At 45.4% G+C, this 18812-nt stretch overlaps 1 protein-coding gene across 9 annotated transcripts in view; it reads right to left on the bottom strand.

Annotated features, from left to right (window-relative positions):
- Positions 1-18812, bottom strand: part of MSANTD3 (Myb/SANT DNA binding domain containing 3) — a 132237-nt gene that overhangs the window by 60472 nt on the left and 52953 nt on the right. For all 9 annotated transcript variants that reach the window (XM_033929624.1, XM_033929627.1, XM_033929625.1 and 6 more), the window contains one exon: positions 10280-10730. In XM_033929624.1, the coding sequence (XP_033785515.1) occupies positions 10280-10697 (418 nt within the window). In that variant the 5' untranslated portion in view covers positions 10698-10730. The remainder of the gene's footprint in view (positions 1-10279; positions 10731-18812) is intronic.

The following is an 18812-nucleotide window of genomic DNA, read 5'->3' as shown; positions in this document are numbered from 1 at the left end:
CAGAATCTCTTTGAATGGCATCCGTGACTACCACCATCCTTTCGGGGACTGCGAGTGACATCCCTTTAGCTAGATTGGCAGACCAAAGCCACCAGCGCATACTGGTTTGGACAGTTCATGCCCAAGGGAGATGATAGGCATAATCCTGAGATCTAAGAGACCAATGAGCCAAGAGCAACCACTGAAGTAGTCGCATATGCGCTATTGCCCAGGGAACTACTTCTAACGAGAGCACCATGGACTCTAGGATCTGGGTGTAGTCCCATGCCATTGGGTTAGGAACACATAATAAGGCTCAAACTCGATTTTGTAATGTGACTCGAGACACCCTTTCAATGTGGGTATCAAAGCATGTTCCCAAATACTCTAAGGTGTGTAAGAGAGCAACCATATTCTTGGAAAGGTTGAGAACCCGATGACTCTGGCTGTGGCCTGCCGACCTTCTGCTTCAGAAGAAGCTCTGATAAGCCAATTGTCAAGATACAGATGCACTCTGATAAGCCAATTGTCAAGATACAGATGCACTCTGATGTCTTGTTCGTGAAAGAATGCGGCAACCACCACCATCACCTTGGTGAAGGTTCATGGGTCCGTGGCCAGACCGAAGGGCATAGCTCAAAACTGGAAGTGCTGACCAACTCCGCAAAGCATAAGAAATGCTGATGGGTATGTGAAGATATGCTTTCTTCAGGTCAAGTAGTTAAAAACTCTCCTGATTGTACTGCCCGCTATGAAAGAGCGCAGAGTTTCCATCTGAAACCTGAGGATTTCCAGAAAGCGATCGACTCCTTTGAGGTCCAGTACAGGGTGGAAGGAGCCCCCTTTCTTCTCTAACATGAAATAGATGGAATATCTGTCGAGGCCTTGCTCGGCTCTTAGAACCAGGATGAGAGCCTGCAGCTGGAGAAGGCCTTATAATGTGAATAACATTGCCATTAAAGCAGAGGGAACCCTGAGCCAAAAATGAGGGGGCCCAAACCCCCCTAAGGCTAAGCTACTGCTCTTGAATATCAGCGGTTTGCATCTTGCTACTCTCCTATGAATCCCATTTTTGCCCAGTATCTCTCTTATTCTGGCTACAGAGACCTGCAGCTCTTTGGACAATATTACATTACATTACATTAGGAATTTCTATTCCGCCATTACCTTGCGGTTCAAGGCGGATTACAAAAGGTTAATTTAAAAAGAACAGAGTTACAATGATTAGCTAGAGAGGTAAATTTTAGATCTTATGGACATTTTGCGGGTTGTTGAGGGTGAGGTGGTTTGTAAAAGAGTTAATAGGTGGTCATAGTGGAGATTCTTTTGTTATTATTAGTGCAGTAATGGGTAGATCAAATGTCAGTTTTAGAGTTACTAAGATGTCGTGGTGTTATTGCTGTTTCAGGAATTTCTTGAAAAGTGTGGTTTTTATTTCTTTTCTGAACGTCCTATAGTCTGGGGTGGTCATCAGAAGGTTGGAGATCTGGTTGTCCAGCCTTGCGGCTTGAGTGGCTAGGAGGCCGTCGTGTAGTTTTGTTCTTTTTACTTCCTTGATTGGGGGGGGGTATGAATGGGGAGTGCGTTTTTCTGTGTCTGGTAGTGGGTGCTTGGATGAGGCGATTGTTCAAGTATGATGGGCTGTCTCCGTGTAGGGTTTTAAATAATATGCAGTAGAATTTGAATTGGATTCTTTCTTGGATTGGAAGCCAATGTGAGTTGATGAAGGCTTCAGTGATGTGGTCATGTTTTTTCAATGAGTAGATGAGTCTCAGAGCTGTATTTTGGATTGTTTGGAGTTGTCTTATCGTAGTTGCAGGGCAAGGAAGGAAGAGGATGTTACAGTAGTCCAATATACCTAGTATTAGGGATTGTACTATAAGTTGGAATTGTGTTCTTTCAAAGAATTTTCGGACTTGTCTCAGATTTCTCATGATTGCGAATGATTTCTGAATTGTTTTATTTATTTGCGGTTGCATAGTGCAGCATCTGTCTATGGTCATGCCAAGTAGTTTTATGGTGGTTTGGATGGGATATTTGATTGCGTTTATATCTAAGTTGGTTGTGGTTTGGACCTTGTCATTTTCGAGGAGGATGAATTTGGTTTTGTCTTGGTTGAGTTTAAGTTTGTGATTTTTCATCCAGGTTGTGACTGTTTCAAGTGTTTGGTGAATTTTGTCTATCATGGTAGGTTTAGAATGATCGTATGGGATGAGGATGGTGATGTCATCAGCATAACTATAGGTGGTTATGTCCAGATTGTCCAGATGCGTTCCTAGAGAAGCAGTGTAGAGATTGAAGAGGGTAGGGGATAGTGGAGATCCTTGTGGTACGCCGCAGGGGTTTGACCAGGATTCTGACTTTTCTTTGTTTGATTTTACACTATAGGTTCTGAGTTTTAAGAATCCTTCAAACCAAGAGTATACTTTATCTGAGATGCCTATTGCGTCTAAGATCTGTAGAAGGATGTTGTGGTCCACTAAGTCGAATGCCGCAGTTAGGTCCAGTTGTATGAGAAGCATTTTTTTCCCTGTACTAAGTTGTTGTCTGACGGTATCCATAAGGGAGCCTAGTAGTGTCTCTGTACTGAAGTTTGTTCTGAAGCCTGATTGCATGGGGTGGAGTAGGTTGTGGTCATCTATGTAATCGGTGAGGAGTTTGGCTACTAGGCCTTCTATAATTTTGACATATAGAGGAATTGAGGCTATAGGTCTAAAGTTAGATGGGTGGTTTTGTGGTGCTTTTGGGTCTTTTTGGATTGGGGTGATGACGATTTCGCTGAGGTCAGCAGGGAATGTGCCTTCTGTGAGCGTGAATTGAATCCATTGTAGAATTTTGGTGCGGAATTTTACACTAGAGGTGGTAAGAAGATATGAGGGGCAATGGTTGAGGTCACAGGAGGCATGGCTGTATTTTTTATAGAATTTGTTGAATTCTGACCATTGTATGTTGGGGAATTGAGTCCAAATTCTGTCTGCTGCGGTTGCCTCTTTTCCTGTAGGGTGGATTGTGATTGGGTTTTGATGGGATGGGTTAAGTATGAGAGTGGCTCTGGTGTTGGTAATTTTGTTCTTTTAGTGTTCTGCTAAGAGGGTGGGTGATGGTGGAGGGGTGTTTGTGATGGTAGTGTATGGTTTGGTGTCTGTTAATTCTTTCAGGATTTGGAATATTTTTTTGGAATCTTGGGTTTCCGTGCCTATGAGATTGGTATAGTAGCTTTTCCTTTTATCCCTTAGTAGAGTTTTGTATTGTTTGTTGATTTTTTTCCAGTCGGTTTTTGTTTGATCTTGGTTCTTTTTTCTCCATTTTCTTTCTAATCTTCTACACTGTCTTTTGAGTTGGAGTAATTCATTATCAAACCATTGGTCTGATTTCCTGCTGGTTCTGGTTTTGGTTTGTAGGGGGGCCAGATCATCAAGGATGTTGGTGGACACATTTTTCCAGTGGAGGATGAAGTTTTTTGGGTCGCAGTCTTGGATAGTTTCGTCTACATTTGACCAAAAAATGGTTGGGTCGATATGTTTGCGTGTGGTATATGTGGTTTTTTTTGATTGAGGTGTGTGTTTGGTCTTGGTCCAATTGATGTTGAAGTTGTATGTGTAGTGATCTGACCATAGGGATGGGGACCATGTTCCGTTAGGAGTTTGGATTGCTGGATTGGATGGTTGGTGAGTCATGAATGCAGCAATGTCCAGTTGATGACCTTTTTCATGTGTGGTTTGTGGGTTTAGGATCTGGAAGGATAAGGCATTGAGGAAGGATAGACAGTTATTTGCTGGTGTGGAGGTTGTGTCTTCTAGGTGTAGGTTTAGGTCTCCTGGGATGACTTATGATGTCCTAGATCAGAGGTGCCCACACTTTTTGGCTTGCGAGCTACTTTTAAAATGGCCAAGACTAAATGATCTACCAACAATAAAATAAAAAAAAAACCACAAAGCACACTGTATACAGAGAAAATGTTAATTATCAATTGTATTCGGGGATTTTTCAGAGGTCAAGGCAGATGACTTTAAAACATGCAATGTCACCTCAGTAACAACTATACAAAAATAGGCAAATATACCCTCTCCCCTTTTACTAAACCGCAATAGCGGTTTTTAGTGCAAGGAGCTGCACTGAATGCCCCTCGCAGCTCCTGACGCTCACAGGCTCCCTGCGCTAAAAACCACTATCGCAGTTTAGTAAAAGGGGGCCATAGTGCAAAATATAGACAGCAGATATAAATTCTCAAAACGGACACATTTTGATCACTAAATTAAAAATAAAATCATTTTTCCTACCTTTTTGTCTGGTGATTTCATGAGTCTCTGGTTGCACTTCCTTCTGTAAATCCAATATTTCTTTCTTTCTGCCTTCCTTTCTTTCTGTCCCCTCCCCTTTTCTTTCTGTCTCTCTCCACCCTGCCCCCCCTCTTTATTTCTGTCTTTCTCTCTCCCCCTGCCCCCTCTTTATTTCTATCTTTCTCTCTCCCCTGCCCCCTCTTTAATTGTCTTCCTCTCTCCCCCTGCCTGCCTTTCTTTCTTTCTCCCCCTGCCCCCCCAAGCCATCGCGCTTTCTCCACTTCCCCAATTCTTTCTCTCTCCCTGCCCCCCCAAGCCATCGCGCCAATTTCTCCGCTTCCTTGTTTCTTTCTCTCTCCCCCTGCACCCCCCCCCAAGCCACCACGCTGATTTTTCCCTGCTTCCCCGAGCCAGGCCTGACACGTACAAGCACCGGCTGGCCCAGAACTTCCTCTCTGACGTCAGAATTGACGTTAGAGGTGAAGGCTTGTGGGTCTGGTGCTTGTACGCGCCTGGCCTGGCTCGGGGAGGCAGGAAGATCGCAAAGGCAATGCGATCAACTCAAGTTGCCTTTGTGATCGACCCACGTTGCCTTTGCGATTGACCATTTGGGCATCCCTGCCCTAGATGAATTGTTGCTACCCTCTTGGAGTAATTTGGACAGGCCACCCACTCCTTGGAAGATTCACCACTGTTTCAAGTCTTCTCCATTTGGAGATAATGGTTCTCACTGTGGTTCACAGAGGAATTCCAGAACATTAAAATAACTCTGTAACCCTTTATAGACTGATTTATTTTCTTCTAGAATTTCCTTTGATAGTGGCATAGCATTCTTCTAGAAACTTTGAGGGAACTACTTCACTCATGTTAAGGTTCAATATAGAGTCAAGTTTAGATTCAACTGGGCTGGCTGAAATCAAACCTGGTTGTTTTCAATCAGCTGAATCTAATTATTAATTAAATGCTGTCAGTGGTCAGTGCACCAATTTAGTCAATTGGTTGCTTGAGGAAGGAGTGGCCTAGTGGTTAAAGCTACAGCCGCAGCACCCTCAGGCTGTGGGTTCAAGCCCAACACTGCTCCCTGTGCTGTGACCCTGGGCAAGTCACTTAATCCTCTATTGCCCTAGGTACTCTAAGTAGATTGTGAGCCTGCTGTGACAGATTGAGAAAAATGCTTGAGTATCTGAATGTAAAACCACTTAAGACAACCTGGTATATAAACAATTAATAAACTTGGAATCTAGGAACTGAGGCCTAGATTCTCAAAACAAACAAAAAAAACCAGGCATTTAACGCAGTCACTAAACCAGTTCCAGCCGGTTTAGCCTGCATGCATTTTAGCGATGTATTATCAAAATGGCTTATGACAGTCTTTTCTGAGCTTAATAGCAGTCTCCGACACTGCCATGCAAATGGGCTTTTCAGTATTCAAGTGAGCACTCCGGTGGATTCTTAAACATCGCCAAGCCATTCTCCAAGAGCAGCAACAAAAATCATCAACTGGTCCGGGGGTGCCAAGCGTGCATTTGACTGTGGCTAATGACCAAAAAAAATTACAGTTTTTTTTAGTGGGAGTAGTAAAAGCATACTTCTTGAGCGCGTGCATTATAGCCCCCCCCCTCGGCAGTGGGAGATGCCCACTCTCTCACTTTGCCAACTGACACACCCCTCTGGCAGCAAGAGAGATGCCTAATCTCTCCCGCCGCTGACACAACCTCCTTGGCAGTGGGAGAGATGCTCACGCTCTCCCGCCACCATGCTATATCTGCCCCCCCCGTGCTTCCAACTACTCCCGCCCTCTCCCCTTACCTTTCTTTAGATAGCAGGCTGGAGGGATGCCTATTCCCTCCAGCCAGCTGGCCTGCCTCTTCAAAATGGGCCTTCCCCTCCCCAGTGCATCCTGGGATGCACTGGGGTGGGGCGGCTCTGATTGGCCCAGGTTGTTTAAGGCCCTTCCTATGGGTGAGGCTTTAGGCGTCCGGGCCAATCGGAGCCTTAGGCTCCTCGCCGATGCATCTGGGGAGGGGCCTAAGGCTCTGACTGGCCTAGATTGTTTAAGGCCCCTCCCATAGGAGGGGCCTTAAACAATCTGGGCCAGAGCCTCAGGATGCACCAGGGAAGGATAGGCTATTTTGACGTGGCAGGCCAGCTGGCCGGGGTAGGCATCCCTCCGGCCAGTCATTTAAAGAAAGGTAAGGGAGAGAGAAAGGGGATCCTTGGAGGAACCGGGGGGGAGGGGGGGTGTAGCATGACAGCAGGACAGCGTGGGCATCTCTTCCTCTGCCTAGGAGGGTTGGGGATTGAGCTGGTTGGCCGATGCTGAGGAGAGTTGGGGGTTGGGTCGGTTGACAGTGGGAAAGATTGGGCATCTCTTCTGCTGTCGGAGCGGTGTGTCAGTTGGTGGCGGGATTGGGCATCTCTCTTGCTGCCGGGGGGGGAGGGGTGTTGCTTGGTGGCAGGAGAGGATTACTTGCGGCTTGATTTTTTGTCATTTTTACTTTTTTGCCTTTATTCTGCACATATGCCCATAGCTATCATCAGTGATAGGCACATACAAATTTAGCAAATCTTCACTACTGTCCGCCAACCTCATTTACATGAGCAATTTTTTTAAGAATGATTCGCATTTTTAAAATCTCTACAAGAACGCCTGCGACAGCACCCTGTCAGTATTTAACACCAATTTTTGAGAATCTGGCCCTAAGAGCAGTTACTTTTTTACATGGGTGATAAGGGTGCTAGATAATTGTGTTCCTTAAATAAATAAAATTGTGTTAATATGTTTACTCAGGTCCCTTTGTTTAATATTACATTTTGTTTCAAAATCAGAAACTATTCAGTGTGACACATTATAAGCAATAATAGGGGAAATCAGGAGGGGAACAAAAGTTTTTCAAATCACCATATTTCTTTTTTCTTTTATTTTAAACAAGGAGTCCTTATTGAACCAATCAAAAAGGACAAAAATCACCATATTTCTATAAAACTTATAAAGCCTTTGTCCTAAACATCTTATTACTACATAACAACCTAAAATCTTGGACTGGTAATTAGGTAAAGGTTGTACTAATTCTTACAATATTATTATATTATCTACATATTATATTATCTACAGAATGCAGTGTGTTGATAACTTAAATAGATGCTAGGGAAAATTCCATTCTTTGTAGATCCTAATGCTTCATCAAATGCTTTGAGAGTCTAAAATCCACATTGTACTGCACAGGCTTTCATCATCAATCATTTTAGGCAGCATGGCTTGCTACTCACTTTACCAAAACAGCACAATAGTAAGAACCCTAAATGGATAGAAGCCAATAATATCCAAAAAACAAAAATAACACTAAAGAATTGGCTCACACACCTGGTCCTTGGAAGAAAAAAGTCTAGAGGAGTGAGGCAAATCTATAAATTTATAAACAATGGACATCAGTATGAGCCCTTAATGAATCAACGTAAACCTCTGGCTCAGGCAATATCTCAAAAGGTGACCAGCACCAGACCGCAGTCTAAATGAGAATAGCCTCATACATCACATAGTCTATAATAAATTGGTGAAAATGCAAATCAAATCACATTCCCAGGAAGAAAATAGACTTTTACACCAAGGAAAAGGGGTTATAAAGGCATAATAAATACATACACTCCCTGAAAACACACCTAGTGAATAAGAACCTACCTAATGAATAAAACAATAACAATAATAATAAATAGGTTAATACTATAAAAATAGTAGACCTTACAATGAACATATGATGAGACAATACCTATGTATAAAGTGCAAGAGATGAGAGAGAAATGCCTTACAAATACAGTGGAACCTTGGTTTACGAGCATAATTCGTTCCAGAAGCATGCTCGTAAACCAAATTGCTCGTATATCAAACCAAGTTTCCCCATAGGAAGTAAGGGAAACTGCTTTGATTGGTTCCACCTCCTCCCCGCCCCCCCACGAGGCTACCGGCACTGCTCCATTCTCCCTCCCCCCCTTGAGGAATCCGATGCTGTTCCAAACCCCTCCCCGCGATCCAGCTTCCCCCCCGCTCGCGTTGTCCCCCCTCCACCGCGATCCTACTTTCCCCCCTCCCGAGCAGTCAATGACACCCTTTACCCGACTTGGCACCAGTGCCGGTGCCCGAAGATCCTCCCTCTTCTGGCGCGGCTAGGCGGTGCGTCGGAGATCCTCCTTCTTCTGGGCTGGGCTGGGCTGGACTGGCTTTGAGCATTTGCGCATGCTCAAAGCCTTCTAGTCTCGCTCTCTCCGAGATTGAGAGTGAGATCAGAAGGCTTTGAGCATGCGCAAATGCTCAAAGCCAGTCCAGCCCAGCCCAGCCCAGAAGAAGGAGGATCTCCGATGCACAGCCCAGCCCAGGCCGCGCCAGAAGAGGGAGGATCTTCGGGCGCCGGCACTGGAGCCAAGTCGGATAAAGGGTGTCATTGACTGCTCGGGGGGGGGGGGGGGGTAGTAGGATCGCGGTGGAGGGGGGGGCAACGCGAGCGGGGGGATGCCGGATCGCGGGGGGGGGGGGCGCTCATACAGCGAGGCAAGCTCGGTTTACGAGGCACCAAGTTTGCAAATGTTTTGCTCGTCTTGCAAAACACTCGCAAACTGGTGCACTCGTAAACCGAGGTACCACTGTAATTCTAAAGAGAAATATAAGTGCAAAGTGCCTATTAATAATTCATAAAGTGCAAATATGTATATGTCAATAGGATATAACAAGGCAAAGGACAATATATATTGGCTCACCAGGTGTGTGAGCCAATTCTTTAGTGTTATTGTTACTCACTTAACATTTTTGATCTTCATTATAACTCTGTATTCTATCTACATCAGTGGTCTCAAACTCAAACCCTTTGCAGGGCCACATTTTAGACTTGGAGGTACTTGGAAGGCCTCAGAAAAAATAGTTAATGTCTTATTAAAGAAATGACAATTTTGCATGAGGTAAAAACTCTTTATAGTTTATTAATCTTTCCTTTTAGCTAAGTCTTATAATAATATTGTAATTTATAGCTAGAGACATATGATCAAGAAACTGTTTTATTTTACTTTTGCGATTATGATAAACATACCGAGGGCCTCAAAATAGTACCTGGAGGGCCGCAAGTTTGAGACCACTGATCTACATGGTTAAGTTTCTCCCCTCCCCTGATTCAAAATGTCTCTAAAATCTACCTTTCCAGATTGCAAGATTTTGCAATAAGTACCTGGCCTTAAAATAAATCTAGAATTCATCAGAATTGTTGATTCAAGAGCCACCTTGATAGCTAAGTGCTGTGTGCTACCATGCAGAGAATCTGGGTTTGATTTGCAGCCTGGCTCAGGTTAATGTGGAAGCAGCATTCAGAGTTCCTGGGGAAGAAGGAGTTTCAGCCATAGTTTAACAACTATACCTAGAGGCCAGGCTGAAAAGGCCAGTTAAGCTGAATTCTGAAGGGTACCACAAGGCTGGATTTATGGCATGCTAGCACACATTAACACATTTATTGATGGCTCCATTTTTAGCAATGGGACCTACAGTATTTATTACTAGTGCATATCAATGATGGAAGTACACTACTGCAATGCAATAGCAAACTTTAGTAATTCTAGCCTACGGTGTGGTCCCTGGATGTTTGCAGTGATGTCTAGGTTGAGGTGGGAAAGGGAATAAACCATGAATAGTTGTAAATGAAAGGTCATGACACAATCCCCAACAGATGCCAGTTCTGACTGAACAGGAACACTTGCTGAGCCAACCCTTCCCTAACAAAACACATATACAATTATTGATTCATAGACTATATGCCTCTCTCCCTCACACTACCAAAGCATTTTTTTATTACTACCGATTGTTGTTGCTCATTTTAATATTAAACAAAAGAAGTATCTTACTTTTACTTTCCCTATGCAAATCTGTGATAAACAGAAGAAAATCTGAAGAGTGATAAACACCTCTTTTGGCATTACCTCTGCCATTGGAAACCTAAGAGCTGACTCCCACCTGTGCGCACACACACGTGCAGCTGCGTTTATACCTTGGTTAGAAGTATCCTGCTGGAACTCAGAATCTTCCTCCTGGGGATTCTGCAAAAAGTAAATCTGCTCCGGAATCATGCTGGCAACTCTCTCTTTCAGCGACTCATGACTGTTCATAGCTGGGCCAACACTCCACTTGACCTTTTCTCTTCTCTCGTGCGCCATGATTTTTTTGGTCCTTGCTTTGATATTCTCCCAGCATTTTTTCAGCTGCTTGAAATCTCTCAATGACACACTAGGCTGAGAATTATATTCATAGGCAAGTGCTTGCCAGGTGCGCTGTTTCAGTGCAATGGTTCTCGCGTCACTCTTTTTACACTCAAGAACATATTTGTACTTCTCGACTAGCGCAAGTAGCACACTCTTCTCTAGTTCCGAGAAGTATTTGGCAGGCTTCAGTATTTCGTTATTTTGCATTTTCCACTATGTTTTGCCAGCAAGACAAAATTCCTGAAAAAGAAAAGAAATGTGTGCATCTTAACTTTAAAGCCTTTCGGATCTGGGGCTCAGTTCATACACTGGAAGAATGTGCACACCAGGGGCATAGCCACAGCTTGGCCTGGGTGCATCATGGCATCACTAGTTTGGAGCCAGTTGCATGAATCTCAGGCCAATGAGCAGAGAACTGAAGGCGGTGTCAACATCCACACTACCTAGTGTCTTCCAGGTTAATTTCAGGCCCCACCAAAAAGTCAATCCTGTCTATGCCACTGGTGCACACCCTCCTCAACAGAGAGATATTTATTGTGTAAAGCCAAAATTTGCATCACAAAGGCCATGAACCACATTTTCATGTTGACTGTACAATGTCTACACTTATAAGAGAGCGTGGTGGGGAGGGGGGGGGAAAGAAGAACCAGTGATAACAAAGAGCAAAATATGGAGACTGAGGATGAAACAAGAGGAATAGAAATGACAGCTGCTATGAAAGAAAAAATAATAATAAAAGGCCCAGATGGACCAAAAACTTCATTTTTTTTTGTCCTGTAAAGAAATCCCTACCTTCTGAAATCCCAGTCCTTGCCCATATTCAAATAATGCACAGTGTTTGTGTTTTGAATCGTGCAGTAAACAGAGGCAATTATGTTGAAATTATGATGCCTTTCTAAAAATGACTTTCCTTTGCTTATATCAAATCATATGTAACTATGTTTGCACCCATCAATCTTTTAAAAATACTGCTATCCCGGAACATATACTACTTCCCTATAACCTCAGTGATATGGAACTGGAAGCCACTGATGGCCTCAGAAACAATCCTATCATTACCAAAGAAACAAGCCATAGTTACCACAGGCTACACAAGATAGGCAAAGAGACAATTCTTTAACACATTTTACAAGTTCCTTCATACCTCATGGAGTAATACTAGAAGAAAACTACAGGTAGTCCCCGGGTTAAGAACAAGTTACATTTTTAAAGCTGTCTTTAAGTCAGATTTGTATGCAACTCAGAACTTGTAGATTTTTAAGATTCTCACTGCTTATCTCTGCTCCCAGCTGACAAAAGGGCCAGTACAGAGCACATGACCACAGTGCTCTTAATGTGGCCATGCATCATTTCTGAATCTACTACAGGAGAAGTGTAGGAGTCTATGCCACTGGAAATACTGATCAGTGAAATCAAATGAAGCTGTAACCGCGTTCTTAAGTACGAGTTATACTTAAGTCGGGCATCTGTAACTTGGAGACTCCCTGTATAGTCTCCTGAAATGATTTCTATTGGTGTGCACCAAAGAATTAAACTTGACACAGGCCATGAGTCTTGACCAAGTATTTTCTACCTATTACCCAAAATACAAAGACACCTACTGGTTCTAGCATTACCACCACCACATTAAGAATGTCTGGCTACATGGACTCTATCCTCAGACCCTATGTTGTCAGCACTCCCAGTTACCTATATGACACCATTAATTTCCAAAGAAAACTACTACTGCTAATTTATCATTTCTATAGCACTGAAAGGCATATGCAGCCAGGGAAGGATTAATTCTTCGAGGGCCCCTAGGGAACACAAGTACTCTGGGCCCCCTAGCCCACCCATGCCCCACCCCCATTTATCTATCTGTTTTCTTATTTACTTCTTTATTTCCACTTGTATTTCTTTTATTATAAAATTCAAAACAAAGATTACCTTACCAGTGCCAGTGTAATTTTAATTCTATGCAAGCCCCAAACATCTCTGAACAAATCCCCCCTTCCTTCCCTTCCCACCTACTTGCCCAAGACTTTAACTCTGAACCTTTCCATACGTATATAAAAGTGTTCAAATGCATTGTACATCAGTAATACTATCCGAAACATAAGTCTATATTAATAACAAAGTTCGTAACTCCTCTTAACTGCCTCACTCTATGTCATCCAATTTTAACCCATATGTATGTATAAACAACCAAATCTGTAGCTCCACTCCATGTATGTTAATTTGTAACAAAACAACAAGGCAAGCGGTCCACCAAAAAAATCCAACATGGAACAAAAGAAGATCAGCAGACAATAAGGAGATTCAAATCAGATTTATTCAAGGTGCTCCGAGGAACCATGCCTGTTGCATTTCACCAAACAAGGCTGGTCAACGCTAACAGAAAACCTCACCCAGTATGGAATAAGTAATCATAAGCACAGAAAAGATTTTTAGCACTGACTGGCGGGCTGAACGTTCTGCGCTGTTCTGATGATCATAGAAATTCTATGACCATCGGAGCAGTGCAGAGCATTCAGCATGCTGGCTTGTGCTACAAACCAAAGGAACAGTACAGTTTAGGGGGTGAAGAAACAGTGGTGCATATCCCCCAATACTAAACGTCTGGGACACTGTGCTACCGGGATACAAACTATATCGCAGAGACAGAGTGGCTCAAAAAGGTGGGGGCATTGCCATATATGTCAAAGAGGGAATTGAATCTACTGGAGAGAACACGCCACAACTGACGGATAAGTTAGAGTCTCTATGGGTCAAAATTTCAGGAACAAATGGCCTGGAAATGAAGATCGGCATCTACTACCGACCTCCAGGGCAGTCCGAAGAAATTGACGGAGAAATGACGGACGAGATTAAACACAACTGCAAGGGAGGCAACACAGTTATCAAGAGTGACTTCAACTATCCGGGAATAGACTGGAACCTAGGCACCTCTGACTGCGTAAGAGAGACCAAGTTCTTGGATTCTGTAGGCGATTGCTTCCTGGAACAATTTGTCAAGGAAAATACTAGAAGAAATGCAATTCTGGACTTAATTCTAAATGGTCCGCTTCGATCTGGATGCAGGGGAGAAACATTGGTCCAAAACGATAGCCACGGCACTGAACTTCTGAAAAGGGAATTATGAAGGGAAAAGACTCAAGGTAGGGAAGAAGATCAAGAAGAGGATTAAGCATTGTAAAAATGCTACAGCAAGCTTGGTCCCTCTTTTTAAGGACACAGTCACCGAGGCGCAAAATCTATATATAACGCGTATCAAGAAGGGATCCAAGAGGAAAAAGAACAAGGAACCGGTGTGGCTCAGTGTAGAAGTGAGGGAAGCGATCAGAGACAAGAAAGCTTTGTTTAAGGAATGGAAAAGGTCAAAAACGGATGAAAACTGGAGCAAGCACAAACAACATCAACGCAGGTGCCATAAGGCGGTAAAAGGGGCCAAAAGAGACTACGAGGAAAAAATAGCCAAGGAGGCAAAGAACTTCAAGCCATTCTTTTGATATATTAAGGGGAAACGACCCACGAAGGAAGCAGTGGGACCACTGAATGACCATGGAATAAAGGGAGCGCTAAAGAAGGACAAAGCAATCGCTGACAAACTGAACACATTTTTTGCATCTGTATTTACCGAAGAAGATCTACACAGCATACCGGAACCCATCAGGCTATATGCTGGAAACGAAGACGGAAAGCTGACAGGATTGACAGTCAGTCTAGAGGAGGTGTGTAGGCAGATTGATAGGCTTAAGAGCGATAAATCCCCAGGACCGGATGGCATCCATCCGAGGGTCATCAAGTAAGTGAAAGGGACCATAGCTGAACTGCTTCAACTAATAGCCAATCTGTCAATCAAATCGGGAAAGATTCCGGAAGACTGGAAGGTGGTGAATGTTACACCAATGTTCAAGAAAGGTTCGAAGGGAGATCCGGGAAACTACAGACCGGTGAGTCTGACTTCGGTACCGGGAAAGATGGTAGAGTCACTGATAAAGGACTGCATCATTGATCATCTTGATGGACACAGGCTGATGAGGACCAGTCAGCATGGTTTTAGCAAAGGCAGATCGTGTTTGATGAACTTGCTGCACTTCTTTGAAGGAGTAAACAGACAGATAGACATGGTCGACATTATATATCTGGATTTCTAGAAGGCGTTTGACAAGGTTCTGCATGAACGACTACTTCGGAAAATTGTGAGCCATGGAATCGAGGGTGAAACACTCACGTGGATTAAAAACTGGCTGGAGCATAAGAAACAGAGAGTGGGGGTAAATGGGCAATACTCGGACTGGAAGAGCGTCACCAGTGGGGTGCCGCAGGGCTCAGTGGTTGGACCTGTGCTCTTTAACACCATTATAAATGATCTGGACATTGGTACGATGAGTGAGGTGATTAAATTTGTGGACAATACAAAGTTATTCAGAGTAGTGAAGACACAGGGGGATTGCGAAGATCTGCAAAGTGACATAATCAGGCTCGAGGAATGGGCATCAACATGGCAGATGAGGTTCAATGTGGATAAATATAAAGTGATGCATGTAGGTAACAAAAATCTCATGCATAAATACAGGATGTCCGGGGCGGTACTTGGAGAGGCCTCCCAGGAAAGAGACTTGGGAGTTATGATCAACAAGTCGATGAAGCCATCCACGCAATGTGTGGCGGCGGTGAAAAGGGCGAACAGAATGCTAGGAATGATGAAGAAGAGGATCATGAACAGATCAGAGAAGGTTATCATGCCACTGTACCCGGCCATGGTGCGCCCTCACCTGGAGTACTGTGTCCAGCACTAGTCGCCGTACATGAAGAAGGACACGGTACTACTCGAAAGGGTCCAGAGAAGAGTGACTAAGATGGTTAAGGGGCTGGAGGAGTTGCCATACAGTGAAAGATTAGAGAGGGGACATGATCAAAACATTCAAGGTACTGAAGGGAATAGACTTAGTAGAAAAGGACAGGTTGTTCACCCTCTCCAAGGTAGGGAGAACGAGAAGGCACTCTCTAAAATTGAAAGGGGATAGATTCCGTACGAACCTAAGGAAGTTCTTCTTCACCCAGAGAGTGGTAAAAAACTGGAACGCTCTTCCAGAGTCTGACATAAGGGAAAACACCCTCCAGGGATTCAAGACAAAGTTAGACAAGTTCCTGATGAACCGGAACATGCTCAGGTAGGGCTAGTTTCAGGGTACTGATCTTTGATCAGAGGGCCGCCGCGTGAGCGGACTGCTGGGCATGATGGACCACTGGTCTGACCCAGCGGCGGCAATTCTTATGTTCTTAAACAAAATATAAAGATAGATGTAAATTTGAAAAAAAAGAGAAACAACAAATCACTTTATAAATTAACAAATAAAAATAAAACAAAAAATGGTAAAAGATAATACCATTTTATTGGACTAATACATTTTTTAAAAATCTTTATTCATTTTTAAAACTCACAATAAGTGTAACATAAAATACATACATTTTATACTTTAACATCACTTAATATATCTTCAAATTCTAACTCATGTCAATTATTCCCCCTCCCAACAATTATTCATAAGCGAAAGAAATCATAAAATATTCCCACCCACCCTCACCCTGGATGTGTATGAAAAGGAAAAAGAATGTAATATTTATTCTATGCTGTAATTTCAATCTTTACAGTATCTTGTTAATTGCTCCCAAATATCCTGAAATTTCTTAAAATTTCCCTGCTGCATGGCAATTATCCTTTCCATTTTAAATATGTGATACAAAGAGTTCCACCAAAAGCTATAATTCAGCCTATCCCAATTTTTCCAATTATTCGTTGTCTGTTGTAAGCAGTGGCGTACCAAGGGGGGGGCGGGGGGGCGGTGCGCCCCGGGTGCCAGCCCTAAGGGGGTGTTCCCGGCCTTGCCGTTCAGTCCCCCGCCACCCCCGAAGGACCGCTCGCCCCACTGACCTTCCTGCACCACCTGTGAAGCAGCCCGCAGCAGGATCGCGAAGTCAGCGTCAGCGATCCCTGCGCCGCGATCCCGCCCCTTCTCTGACGTCAGAGGAGGGGCGGGAACGTAGCGCAGGGATCGCTGACGCTGACTTCGCGATCCTGCTGCGGCTGCTTCATAGGTGGTGCGGGGAGGCCAGGGGGGCGAGCGGTCCTTCGGGGTGGGTCGGGGCATCAGGCCTTCAGGGTGGGGCGGGCGGGCAGGCAAGCAGGCTTTCAAGGGGGATGGGGTGACAGGCAGGCAGGCAGGCCTTCAAGGGGGGACAGGCCTTGGGGGGGGGTGCAGACCTTCAAGGGGTGCAGGCCTTTAAGGGGGGGACAGGCCTACAAGGGGGGGACAGGCCTACAAGGGGGTGGGACAGGCCTTCAATGGGGGGTGCAGGCCTTCAAGGGGTGCAGGCCTTCAAGGGGGGGACAGGCCTACAAGGGGGTGGGACAGGCCTTCAAGGGGGGGTGCAGGCCTTCAAGGGGGGGTGCAGGCCTTCAAGGGGGGGTGCAGGCCTTCAAGGGGGAGACAGCCCTTCAAGGGGGGGAAAGGCAGGCAGGCAGGCCTTAAAGGGGGGACAGGCCTACAAGGGGGGGACAGGCCTACAAGGGGGTGGGACAGGCCTTCAAGGGGGGGGACAGGCCTTCAAGGGGGGGGAGAGGCCTTCGGGGGGGGTGCAGACCTTCAAGGGAGTGCAGGCCTTCGGGGGGGGGGAGTGCAGGCCTTCGGGGGGGGGTGCAGGCCTTCAAGGGGGGCAGGCAGGCCTTCAGGGGGGGTGCAGGCCTTCAAGGGGGGGAACAGGCCTTCAAGGGGGGAAAGGCAGGCAGGCCTTCAAGGGGGGAAAGGCAGGCAGGCCTTCAAGGGGGGGACAGGCCTACAAGGGGGGGACAGGCCTTCAAGGGGGGGTGCAGGCCTTCAAGGGGGGGGTGCAGGCCTTCAAGGGGGGGTGCAGGCCTTCAAGGGGGGGAAAGGCAGGCAGGCAGGCCTTAAAGGGGGGACAGGCCTACAAGGGGGGGACAGGCCTACAAGGGGGTGAGACAGGCCTTCAAGGGGGGGACAGGCCTTCGGGGGGGGTGCAGACCTTCAAGGGAGTGCAGGCCTTCGGGGGGGTGCAGGCCTTCAAGGGGGTGCAGGCCTTCAAGGGGGTGCAGGCCTTCAAGGGGGGGAAAGGCAGGCAGGCAGGCCTTCAAGGGGGGGGCAGGCCTACAAGGGGGGGAGAAGCTACAAGGTGGTGGGACAGGCCTTCAAGTGGGGGACAGGCCTTCGGGGGGGAGGGTGCAGACCTTCAAGGGAGTGCAGGCCTTCGAGGGGGGGGTGCAGGCCTTCAAGGGAGTGCAGGCCTTCGAGGGGGGGTGCAGGCCTTCAGGGGGGGTGCAGGCCTACAAGGGGGTGGGACAGGCCTTCAAGGGGGGACAGGCCTTTGGAGGGGACCATGATTTAGAAGTACACGGAGGGAAGGAGGTGTTCAAAGAGACGTGCATATGCCAAACTTTGGGGGGGGGAAGAAATAATGGGTCTGAAAATAGAGGAGAGGGAGAGAGATGATGGACCATGGGATTTAGGGAGGGAAGGAACAGAAAGGGAGAGAAATTGGACACAAGGGATGGTGTGGAGGAGGGATAGAGATACTGGATAGGAGGGTAATTAGGAAAAGAAAGGGAGAGATGGTGGACTCTGGGATGGTGGGGAAGGAGGGAGAGATGCCGGATGAAAGGGTATTTAAGAAAAAGTGGATCTGTGGAGGGAGATGAAAAAATGGAAAGATACCAGACTTCCTGGGAAGGGAAGGGAAATGGAAAGGGAGGACAGAGTTGGCAGATGGATGGTTAGCATGCAGAAAGAAGGAGACCCTGGCAAGCAAGTTATCAGAAGAAAACCAGAGCCTTGGACCAACAAGATTTGAAATATAACCAGACAACAAAAGGTAGAAAAATTAATTTTATTTTCTGTTTTGTGATTATAATATGTCAGATTTGAAATGTGTATCCTGCCAGAGCTGGTGTTGGACTGCAAACGTGAGCTAGGATTTAACAGAGAGAGGAAAAGTCCTTTTTGTTTCTTTATTTTATTTACACCACAGCGCCAGTGTGGTTAGGAGAAGCCAAAGGGGGTGAAAAAACTATAAAACCCACCAGGAGTTTTGAAAAAAATCACTCAACTGGGCAGGAAAATCGAATTGAAAAACCAATTCAATAGGGCTGAATCGAATCAAAATTTTTTTTTCCTGTATCTGGCAGCATTAGTTTGCGCTACTGTCTTAGACTTTAGGACCTGGGATTGGGAAGAGATGGCATCCTCAGTACTTTATAATGCAAGTGAAACGAGGATTTGGTCAGACTTTTAAAGGGTCTGCAGAAAAAAAATATTGTATAGGCCG

Source organism: Geotrypetes seraphini, chromosome 2, assembly GCF_902459505.1.
Source record: "Geotrypetes seraphini chromosome 2, aGeoSer1.1, whole genome shotgun sequence".
Taxonomy (NCBI): Eukaryota; Metazoa; Chordata; class Amphibia; order Gymnophiona; family Dermophiidae; genus Geotrypetes; species Geotrypetes seraphini.
The sequence above is the reverse complement of the archived record's forward strand: the minus strand, read 5'-3'. Positions and strand labels throughout refer to the sequence as shown.